Source organism: Mus pahari, chromosome 4 (genome assembly GCF_900095145.1).
Source record: "Mus pahari chromosome 4, PAHARI_EIJ_v1.1, whole genome shotgun sequence".
Taxonomy (NCBI): Eukaryota; Metazoa; Chordata; class Mammalia; order Rodentia; family Muridae; genus Mus; species Mus pahari.
The window spans coordinates 73632330-73643735 of NC_034593.1; the positions used below are offsets into that span (position 1 = coordinate 73632330).

Here is an 11406-nt window from a genome sequence, read left to right on the forward strand (position 1 = left end):
TCACTGTACTGTGATTGTTTTGTTGTGTTGAGACTGGGTCTCATGTAGCCCTCTGGGCAATGCAAACAAGTCTTAAACCCCCTGTGTGAGCAGGCTAGTCTTGAACTCCCAACCTTCCTGCCTCCACATCCCAAGGGTTGGGATTACATGCTTGGCTAGTCTGTGATTTTTTTTTTTTTTTACATTTTATTTTTAACTCTCTCTCTCCTCTCTCTCTCCTCTTTCCTCTCTCTCTCTCTCTCTCTCTCTCTCTCTCTCTCTGTGTGTGTGTGTGTGTGTGTGTGTACCATGTTTGCTATGCAGACATAGAGGCCAGAAGAGGGTGTTGAATCTCCTGGAACTGAGTTACAGAAGGTTGTCAGCCACCAGGAGTTGCTGTTAACTAAATCCTGCTCCTCTTCAAGAGTAGCAATGTCTCTTCATTGAGGAGTCATCTCTTCGATGCCTGTTGTGTAACTTTTGACAGTTAACAGACAACAGACTGTATTGTCCTGCAGCCCACACAGGTCTGGAGCTCTCTATGCTGTTCCAACCTTCTAAGTACAGGTGTTGCAAGTACCACCTCTGATATAACAGTTCAGTACCGGAAATATAGCTCCAACCTGGGTCATTTTTCATGACAGTCTTGGAGGCACGCTTTTAACACTGCTAGGTCTCCACTCTGACCCAGTGGAGTGAGGGAACACACCTTCAGTGCTTGACATTAATAGTTTTCTCAGAGTAATTTTTTTGGCTCTACTTATTTAGGCTTTATATACTGCTGTGACACACCTCTATTATGTTTATAAATGATACTTGAAAGTGGAAAATTGACTGTAAAACAAATCTGACTTTTTTTTAAAAGTACATTAGTAAATTTAGCTTTAAAAGTAACTATCCAGTGACAAATACATCTATACACATATTCACATATAGACTCATTGGCACAGGAAAAGACACTGGACTTGATTTTATGTTTGTAGGTCCTCATTAATAAATGACACTAGTATAATAAAGCAACCAGAAATATAGTTTACCTATCAATCTATGTGAGTGCAGATATTTGTGTATTTATACGGCACATATGCACATCTAATACCAGAATTATTTCAATCCTATATTCGTTTACCTTTTTGAAAGTGGTCATACAGGCATACAAAAAGCAAAGAAGAAAAATACAATATCAGGCTATTCAAAAGTAAATATAAATAGCTACTGTCACTGTTTCTACATTTCTAGTAACTGCTTTCTGAACAGTTACTCTCAGTAAGATCTTTCAACACTGGTCTCAAAACATGAAAATAATATTCTTGACTTATGATTAGATTATTACATAAAGAAAGGCTAATTTTTAAAAAGACTAGTTGGTTTCTTTTTAGCTAATTTTCAAACATATATTCATCAAAATGAGGGGAAACTTTCACTTTAATATCAGTCATTAAATAAGAATACATTACAATAAAGTTAGTGATCTCAACTGAGAAGCCTAACAGCAGGGTGATTCCAGGAGGAAAAGAATAACCTATGTAATCTCCTGTGGCTGTCACCTCAGGTGCCACTTCTCTGGGCTGCTGACCTCTGACAGGCTGTCACACGCTTCCAGGGGCTCATGGTGCTCTGCAGCAGAGCTGCCTGAGAGGACTCGGGAAGACTTTGTTCGGCTTACATGGCAAGCACTTGGTATGATTCTTAATCACTTTTTTTTTTTTTTTTTATCTAGAACACAGTGTTGTGGGCCACATTTTAACAACAATGCTTCTAATGTTTTGTGCTCTATAAATATAAACACATTTCTACACAAAATACATACACATTGACATGTGGACTGGAAGCTAGCCAGACATCATCCACAAGCAGAATGGGATACAGATTGCAGGAAGGGTCATGTATGATGCCAGGCCCGTGTAGACAATAGATGCTAATCCCAAGACAGCTGAAGCAAGACTGCTTCTCTGATCACGAATGATTATCTTCACAGTGTCATAGAACTGGAAAACAAGAGTGAAGACTGTTAGGAACCACATATACCACAGACCAAGTAGTCTTCCTGGTTGTTCTGTGTCCACCAGGAAAACTTCACGAAAATGACTTATGAAATAATATGTAAAATGTTATAGAAAACTATAAAATGAGCCTCATACAAGTTACTCAGCAGTCAAGATTAAAAACAACATTAAATTAATACAGGTTTAAAAAACAGAAATTAGCCAATTCTTTTACTTTACTACTCTAAAATTTGATAAAATTTTTATATAAATCTTAAAGTCTAAAGACATAGTCACACTGAGTTGCCATATCCTCTCTCTCATCAGTTATGTGTCACATAATTGGCTCCTGGACAAAAAGACATTAAACATGTTCCCCGCTCCTAGTGGATGCATCCTACTGTGTCACTTTTTCATATAAAAAGCAATCTTGCTTAACAATGGTGTCATATGTTTAGGTGTCTGACTGTCATATTTGTTGTGCAACATCGAATAATACATTTAACTTGTCTAGGCTTTCTTCTTCATTGGAATACCAGGTTAGCCCTGGAGATAAACTAAATCTTTCAAGTAAAAGGATAGTGTTTGGACTGGAGAGATGGCTCAGCTGTTAATAGCACTGACTGCTCTTGCAGAGGTCCTGAGTTCAATTCCCAGCAGCCACATTGTGGCTTACAACCATCTGTAATGGAATCTAATGCCTTTTTCTAATGTGTCTGAATACAGTAACAATGAACTCACACAAATAAATAAATCTGCGCACGCCTTTAATCGCAGCACTTGGGAGGCAGAGACAGGCAGATTTCTGAGTTCAAGGCCAGCCTGGTCTACAGAGTGAGTTCCAGGACAGCCAGGACTACACAGAGAAACCCTGTTTTGAAAAACAAAACAACAAAAAAACCCCAAACAAACAAAAAATAATAGTGTTCTATGAATTGCATAAATATATTATAGTGATTGTTATCACTGCTATATTTCTTGACAGTTATCTTTGTCATTGCTAGAATTTAACAATTCATTTTCATGTGTTTTGCTATTCATACTAAACTCAAAATCCTTTTCTAGAATATTGTGATGTATATGAGATGAGGTCTTGCTTTATTGCTCAGGTCACCTCAGAGCTCTAGGGCTTAATGGAATCACCTGAGCTGAGAAGGTTTCTAAAGTCTATGCTTTCTAAGATTTATTTTAATTTTTAATTTTTTGGGGGGGGAGGCAGGTGCACATGAGAGCATGTGCCCATGGAGACCAGAGGATCAGAAACAGCCCCCCACCCTACCCACACACAGATACATCTGAAGCTAGAGTTACAGGCATGGTGATCTGCCCAAGGTGGGAGCTGAGAACCAAACTTGGATCCTCTGCAACAGTTGTATGAACTCTTAACTGCTAACCATCCTGAAACAAATCCAGCCCTGGTTTTTAAATTCTTTGTTTTCCTTGCTTTGAGACAAGGTTTCACTATATTATCTCTGGTTGTCTAGAACTTTCTATATGAAATAGGCTGGCCTTGAACTACAAGTACCTCCTGCCTCAGCCTCTAGGGGGCTGGATCAAAAGGTGTGCACCACTTTGCCTGGATGAATTTCTAAATTATTGATGAATACAATAAACAGGTTTAATACATTCAAGGACCTCTGAGGACTTATCAGTTGAGGACTAACTACAGACACAGGAGTAGGCATATAGGATGCCATTACTGATAGAAGTGTATTCGTGCACAAGTAAATAGCCTAGAGATGCATTGTGAAATGTCATTCAACCAAGTCTGCCTGTGTGTTTTAGTCCACTATGTGAATGTAAGGTCATCTCTAGTCATAGTTTTACATAGTGCTACATTAACATAATAATATGTAAATTTATATAATACATACACTTACATAATATCTAAAGAAAAGTCTGATAGTCTACTAGCCATCCAAGTATTCCTTGTAGGACAAACATCTACTCTTTTTCTATTGAACTAACAAGATAGAGAGTAATGGGTGCTTTGTCTCTAAGTGATTGAAATCAAACTGGATAAGGATGTGAAGATAAGCTCAGTGCTGGAGTGCTTACTTACAATGTGTGATGCTGCAGGTTTAATTCTCAGCACCCCAGAAGTGAAGTGGGGTTAGGTACACCTATAATCCTGGAACTCGGGAGGTAGAGGTAGGGATATCAGACGTTCAAGGTCGTTCTTGCATATCTAGAGGCAAACCTAGGCCACAGACCCTTTTTCTCTCTCTTCTGTGTGTAGATGTACATGCATGTCTAAATGAATAAGCATCTCTTTCTCTGCCTTTGTCTCTCCCTCTTTGTCTTCCTCACTTTCTTCCTTTCTCTCTCCCTCTGCTCTCGTAGTCCCCTACTATCTATCCACTTGGCCACCAGCCCAAGAAAGATGGAAATGTAGCTCTGTGGGTAAGATTTGCCTAGGATGCAGAAACACTAGGTGTGCTGCTCAGCATTGTATACATTGGATGTGGTGAGGCATGACTGTGGGAGGAAGAAATAGGAGGATCAGAAGTCCAAGGTTATCTTCAGCTAAATTAGGATTCTGAGGTTAGCCTTAGCTACATGAAGACCCCGTTCTGTTTTGTTTCGTTTTGTTTTGTTTTGTTTTGTTGTAAGCAGAGAGTAGGAAATGTATAGTAGGTGTCAAGAAGTTTACTTTTGCAAACAGTCACTTGAAAAGCGATTATCTGCATTCATTCTGGTAATAACAAGTCAGATAACAGACTGTTAGCAGAAAAAGCATAACAGTAACAGTTAAAACCAAATGGACTTAAATTTTACAGTCCAGTGATGCTCAGTGTCAGTATAAGATGCCTCAACTTTATGAGTACTAAGCATGTATAAAAGCAATGCTGGAAGAACCGAGGAGAAAGCATCCAAGAGTAGAAAGAGTGGGGAAATAAATGCCATATCCTGTCACAGCATAGCCACGAACTCTCGGCAGCTATGGCTCCCTGCATTGGAGCTGCTTTCACTGACCCAGGATGCTGCTCCTACATGGAATAGGAGCAAGTCTTCAAGGGTCTTGGGATGTCCTACCACTTCCTGAGGAGACAATGGCAAGTTAATGGGTACCTAAGAAGAGAGAGTCCATTTTTCACTGGCTAGTTGCCTAAACTTCAGTAAGTAACCCCCAACCCATGCTCAAAGAACCCTAACTGTTGTGGTGGCTTTAATAAGAATGTCCCTCATTGGCTCATATATTTGAATGCTTAAGAATAGGAGGTGTGACTTTGTTGGAATAGGTGTAGTAGCCCTGTTGAAGGAAGCTTTGAGGTTTCAAAAACCCAAGCCAGTGCCAGCGGCTCGCTCTTCCTCTGTTTGCAGATCTGGTTGTAGAACTTTCAGCTACTTCTCCAGCTTGCTTCTGGACTTGCTTGTCACCGTGCTCGGCTCCTCAACAATACTACACTAACCTCTGAAACTGCAAGCAACCCCAACTAGGTGATTTCCTTTATAAGAGTTGCTGTGGTCATGGTATCTCTTCACAACACTAGAACGCTAACCAAGACACTAACAAAACTCAGTGAGTCACATACACGAAACATCAGGAAACTAGGAGGGTAATTTGTAAAGTAGAAATGGGTCAGCTGGAGAAGGAAGGGAATTTTAGTAAGAGGAGTATGTGATCAAAAGACATTGTATGCGTATACGAAATTGTTGATAATTAAAAAGAACAACTTACAGAATAAAAGTACATACTCTGAAAGACGTAAAGTCACTGGTTTAGTGAATTTGTTAACTTATTTATTAGAGAGGGGTGTATGTGTGTGTGTGTGTGTGTGTGTGTGTGTGTGTGTGTGTGTGTGTGTGTGTGTGTGTATGTGTGCTCAAACTCCCATGCATGCACCCATATCAGTACCATAACAACTGTGTGAATTCAAGAGGCCAGTTTTTGGAAGTTGGTTCCCTCCTTCCACTGTGGGATTCAGAGATCAAACTGGAGTCATCAGATTTGAGCAGTTAATCACTGGTACCCCTGACTCTTCTCACTGGCCTACCTATGTGCATTGTTAATAGCAAGAAAATTTCACCCAAGGGAAAGTTTTGAAGAGATTTTTTTTTATAAAATTTTATTTAAAAAAGAGATGGCTCTGCCATGCCAAAGTGAGATACAATACCTATGAAAAACTTCAACAATTAGACCCAGAAACAAGTAATAGTTTATGTTTCTAGAAATTCAAAAGCATGAATCTGGAGAGATGGCTTAGCCACTATCAATCTGTGCTATCCTTGCAGAGGTCTCCACTTCATCCCAGCACTGACTGGGGCTTACAACCTGCCTGTACCTCCATCTCCCAGGAGGCCACATCTCTGGCCTCCAAGGGCACCTGCACTTGTGCACAAATACATGTAGTTAAAGCAAAAATAAAATTCAAAGTAGAAAAATTTTATAGAAATCATGTAAAACTAATGCCTCTTTTACTTTAAAAAAATGTTCTTAGAATTAGAACATTTGGGTGAGATTTTTTTCCCCCTTGAGGAGACCTAGTCTTTAGACTGGGGCTAGATTGCTTGTTAGGCCTTTGAAAGGGAAACACAGAAACTCAGTTTCACTAGAGGCTATGAAGCTTCATTAATTATAACACCTCACTGTTGTGAAACATACCATTTCCCCAAATTAGATGCTACCCAATCAATTCTTTCTGAGATTACTATTTTACTGCTTGTAGAAGCACTTGTACCTTTTTTTCTCTTGAGATATGTGTTACACTGCTACACATGTGCTATGAAAGGGCAGCACTCAATTTGGATAGAAAAACTATTTTTCCTTACAGCAATAATTGGCTTAGTTCTTAGCTAAATCTGGTGGGTCTCCTTTTGGACACTTTTGGAGCCAGTGTTTGTGAATGTGGAGAAGTTCCCCCGTAAACAGGCCTGTGCTAGATTAGGGGAGATTCTGAATCATTGCATAGTATCCTAATTTTGTTTTATTTACCATAGAAAATGATTCCTAGAATAAGTTAATTCTGGTTCAATTAAAAAACATCTGTCAAAAATTTAATATACCTACATATAAAAACCCAATAGCTTTATTCTCTGCTGTGTCAAAAAATTACTCAAAGTATAAATGAATCAAATCTAGGCTGTAGATTGTGATAACCTGTTCATTTGGTTCAAAAATACATCTAAACAAACAAAATAACACAAAAGCTTGTGTGATTGACCAGAATTCCATTAAGAATAGCAAATGCTAATAGCCCCTTAATTATAGTCAAGGCTGAAAAGCATCCAATTATTAATGAAAGTGCAGGATTAAAACATAAACTATCTTTTGTAAGTTAATCTATTTTCCCCCTTTGGATGTGTAGCTTATTTCTACCACTTGTGTCCTCCCACCCCCATTTAGCCATAAAAATTACCTTCCAGAAAAGTGAATTGTTTTAATCTTTGGGGAACTTAAAATCCAACCTACCTTTGGTACTAAAGGCTAGGAGATGCTTAGCAGTAAAGGAGAACAGGATATGGGGATTAAAAATCACTTAGGAAGAAGTTACACACCAAGGAAAAATCTCTTGGAGTCAAACTAGAACTAAAAGGTCTCTACCAGGAATGTTTGAGGAAGTTTGAGCCTATTAAGTAAAGGGAATTCACTCTGTGCATCTAGAAGAAGAGAAAACTGGATACCTTCCTGCCAATTACACTTGGTGGGAAAAGTTCCAAGTCCTTCAGTCTCTTGCCCTGATCATTTGAACTACCTTGTGTGTGCAGACCAAGATGACTAGTACAGCAGTAACAGGCAGCACTTTGGAATCTCTGGAAGCAGTCCGTGTGGCCACACCCTTTTATTGCACATTTTGAAATAGCCTTTCTGCGAGGCAAACTGCCCTTTGTTTACCAGATCTCCCCTAGAAACACCAGAGCTCTCCTTACTTAATCTACAACTCCTAAGAATGGTATGGTGGAGGTGATGTCCAAAAAGCTCCCGGATCCCGACCCCAACTCCTGCAAGTCTCCTCCTACCTTCTCAGCCTGTGGACTGATCCGAGAGCCATATCTGCAGTAGGTCACAAAGTGTTCGCAGTTGTTCCACAGCAGGCTGTATGGAGTCAGTCCCAACTGCTGCTCAGCTCTGCGTGCCACCTCCTCATTGAGCAAGGACTTCTTCTTGAGAGTCCCGTCTAGGTGATTGACTAGGATGTCTGCTCCATAGGCAAAGTCCTCTACAGTGTCCACACGGATGCTGGCCACCTTGCAAATGACTCCCAGGAGAAGACGCTTGTTGGAGACCACCTTCTGAGTGCGTTCCTTGTCATTGGTCAGGGCCAACAGGATGTCAGGCATTAGATGGGCAACACGATTTTCCCCCAGGTAGATCCCATAGTGGGTAAAATGGGTCCGTGACACCTCCAACACGTCGCCCCGGAGAAAAGAGCTGATTTCATAGGGACGGTTCTTCCCTGTACCTCCTCCCGGAACGCACACGCTAAAGAGCTTGAAGTTGGAAATAAGGAGCAGCTTCTCCAGGAGGAGGGACGCAGCTTCCAGCATTGGGTTCTTCATCCTACCGCAACCAGAGTTTCCGCACTGGTCACAGCTGGTCTGTGCAAGGTGAGCTCTCCGGACCGAGGAGCTGCAGCGCTGCTCACCTGCGGAGAGCGGGGGCTGCCCAGAGCCAGGAGAACAAGAGATCAGAGGAGAAGCCAATTGCCTGGCTCAGCCACCCAGTGCAGGGGGTCAAAGAAAGGAAGTAGTGTCAGTCGGCTATGGGAACAGTGGCACCCGCGCTTGAGGAGCTGAAGAGGTAGTGTGCCTGGGGGGCGGTGCTCCGGGTGCGCTCTTCGCTGTGGCTCTTATAGAGGTGCAGAGGGCGGGCCGAATGCGGTCACAGGCTGGAGAACACGGATTGGGCACGGGCGTTCTGCACCCTGACTTCTCCTCGAGCGCTCTGCTTCACTAGGGAGACCTTTAAACAGCCAGCGTAAAAGAGATGTCAGAGGCGTGGCCGCGCGAAAGATCCTGCACCTGCCAGGAATAGAGCACCTTCCTTTGCGGTGAGAAGCGCCCTCTGTAAAATTTCTGTGAGACCAGCTCTAACCGATAATAATTCCGTGGCCCTTGGCTTACGAAAGAATTTGCTTTGATTCTCCAAAGTGCCAGCTCCGCGAATTCCTGCAGATCCTACTTAAACTGATCTTTGTCGTTTTAAACACACAAGCATCTATGAGCTCTCGGTTGGCACGCGGAGAAGTGGAATTGCTCTTTGTGCGTCCAGTGCCCCAGCGTGGAGGATCAGAACCCTACAGTCAGGACGCTCCAAGGCTCCAGTGCCTGTTGAGCGCGCGCCTTCCAACGGTCATCAAAACCCCCAACGCCCTCCAGCAAAGCAGGAGTCAAGCCAAGTTTCTTTATGTCAGGTCCCAGCTTCGCTTCACACAAGGACTTGGACTTGTAGCTTTTGGTAATGCGCTCCCTGCCTCCCAGGGAGAATTAAGGAAAGAGAAAGTTATGGTTCTGCAAGCTGGTGCACTTGCAGCAGAACTCAGGCACAGTGGAAGGTGGTGGGGAAGCTGCCTAAGGAGGCTGCTGGGGCTCTGCAGAGCTGGGCTTTCGGTGCCCAGGCCCGCCTGTATTTCTGTGCTAATGCATTATGTAAATGAGTAAATTCCCAGGACAAAGGCCACAAGCCCCACAAAAACTTAAGTTCCAGGCTAAGGCTGAGATCTCCATCTGCCATGATGGAACCTAGACCAGGCTGAGGCCTGAGCCTTTGCTCCCTGACTGCTATAAGCAATCTGTCCCTGTCGCTGCACTTTTGTTCATTTGTTCACTTCACAGATGATTGTAAATCTCACTACAGCACACCCCACACCTCCCCACTGCCTCAAACAGAAGGAAGCAGGCATGGTCTTCCATCAATCCATCCACAGTCATCTTTTCCCTTAACGGTAGACCGTGCTCTCCATGCACTGCCCCCTTCCTGGAGGTTCAACAAAATCAATCAGTACTTCTTCCCCACACCACTGTCGCTTGTAGTGATTTTTCTACTTGTCTAAGGCCAGTTGTCCTCTTTCAACATGTTGTTTTTACTGGGATAGGGGGAAAGGGCCAGGAGAGGTATACAGATTATTAGGAAGCCACCCAAGTTCCATCTGAAGAGCCCATGATAGGAGAGAGCCACCTGCAGAAGGTTCTCTGAGCTCCACTTGGGTTCTCTGGCCCTCACAAGCAAACACAGTAATAAAAGCTTATATTATTTCAAGAAATTTTGCAGAAAAGAAATAGGCTCGAATGGAAGTTATTTTGTTTAAGTGGGGAGGGATTCTATGTGATTTTATGAACAATAAAGGGGGTGACATCGGGGAGACAAAAACCACACGACAGTGAAAAACACCTTAAGTGCTGGGCATGGTGACTCATGTCTTTAATCCTGGCACTCAGGAAGCAGAGGCAGGCAGATCTCTGTGGGTTAGAGGCCACATCCTGAGAACCAGGTCAGCCAGGACGACATGCTGAGGCCCTGTCTCAGAAATTGGAAAAAGAAAGAAAACTGGTGGGAAGCAGTGGGTTAGAAACTATAGACCAAGGTAAAATCAGGGCTAAGGGCAGGCAGGGCTTTGTTCGCCTGCATAGGGAGGGCGATACAAAGTGTAAGGCTGTGGGTGGAAAGAATCTGGAACTGGAGGAGTAGCTCATTGACGCACATATGTGAGGATCTGGGCTCTGTCCCTAGTACTAGGAAAACAAAAGATAACCACCCTCACCTTGTCCTGCGGCTTCTGAAGAAGACACCAAACCTCCTGAGTGGTACCATCCACTAGGGTGCAGAGGCCCGATCACCATGCTAACAGAAAAGTGAGAGACCCCTGAGCCATGTCTTGAGAGCACTTGTACCCTGTCCACATCTATCAGAACGGCCTTTCTAAGTTCTTTTGTTGTTGGTTGGCAGTCAGTTCACACCTACTACCACCATTCTTTAGGACTAAAGGAGTTTGATGATGAGGTGTGGGTGGGAGAATCATATCAATGATGAAAAATATAGGGAAACTGGACCCCAAGTCAAACTGTATTTATTTACTTAGAGACCCGGCCTCCCTCACTTGTAGCCCTGGCCTTGAAGCCACAGAGATTGCTTGCTTCTGACTCTCAGATGCTAGCATTAAAGGCATATGGCACCATGTCCAGCAAAATTTTAAACAAAAATTTATTATATAAAATCACTATAATGTTTTATTGTGATACTTAACTATAGAATAAAATATAATTAAAAGTAGATTTCTATGTATCATTTAAACCCATGCAATACTAAATGTTGAGCAGCTAATTCATAAATCACCTTAAGAGACAAAACCTGAATTACAAATTTTGCCAACTAAAAGGACTATTTAGTCTTTATCTTCCACACTCAGCCTCATGATGGAGCACTAGATGGAAATATAAACATGTATCTTTAATGGAAAACAAATTTTTTCATACAATACTGATTTCATACATTCTGATTTCA

General features: G+C 42.2%; 1 protein-coding gene across 1 annotated transcript; it reads right to left on the reverse strand.

Annotated features, from left to right (window-relative positions):
- Positions 1-320: 320 nt before the first annotated feature.
- Positions 321-8712, reverse strand: Lrat (lecithin retinol acyltransferase). The gene is made up of 2 exons (XM_021195233.2): positions 7926-8712; positions 321-1967 (listed from the first exon to the last, which is right to left on the reverse strand). The coding sequence occupies exons 1-2, from the start codon at positions 8463-8465 to the stop codon at positions 1812-1814; spliced, it is 696 nt and encodes a 231-aa protein (XP_021050892.1). The 5' UTR covers positions 8466-8712; the 3' UTR covers positions 321-1811.
- Between the last annotated feature and the right edge of the window lie 2694 nt (positions 8713-11406).

Excerpts from the sequence above, each read along its gene's own strand:
- Lrat (XM_021195233.2), bottom strand. The coding sequence starts at position 8,465 with ATGAAGAACCCAATGCTGGAAGCTGCGTCCCTCCTCCTGGAGAAGCTG. Across the intron at positions 1,968-7,925 it reads TCAGTCCACAGGCTGAGAAG|TTCTATGACACTGTGAAGAT; the intron begins GTAGGAGGAGAC and ends CTTGTTTTCCAG.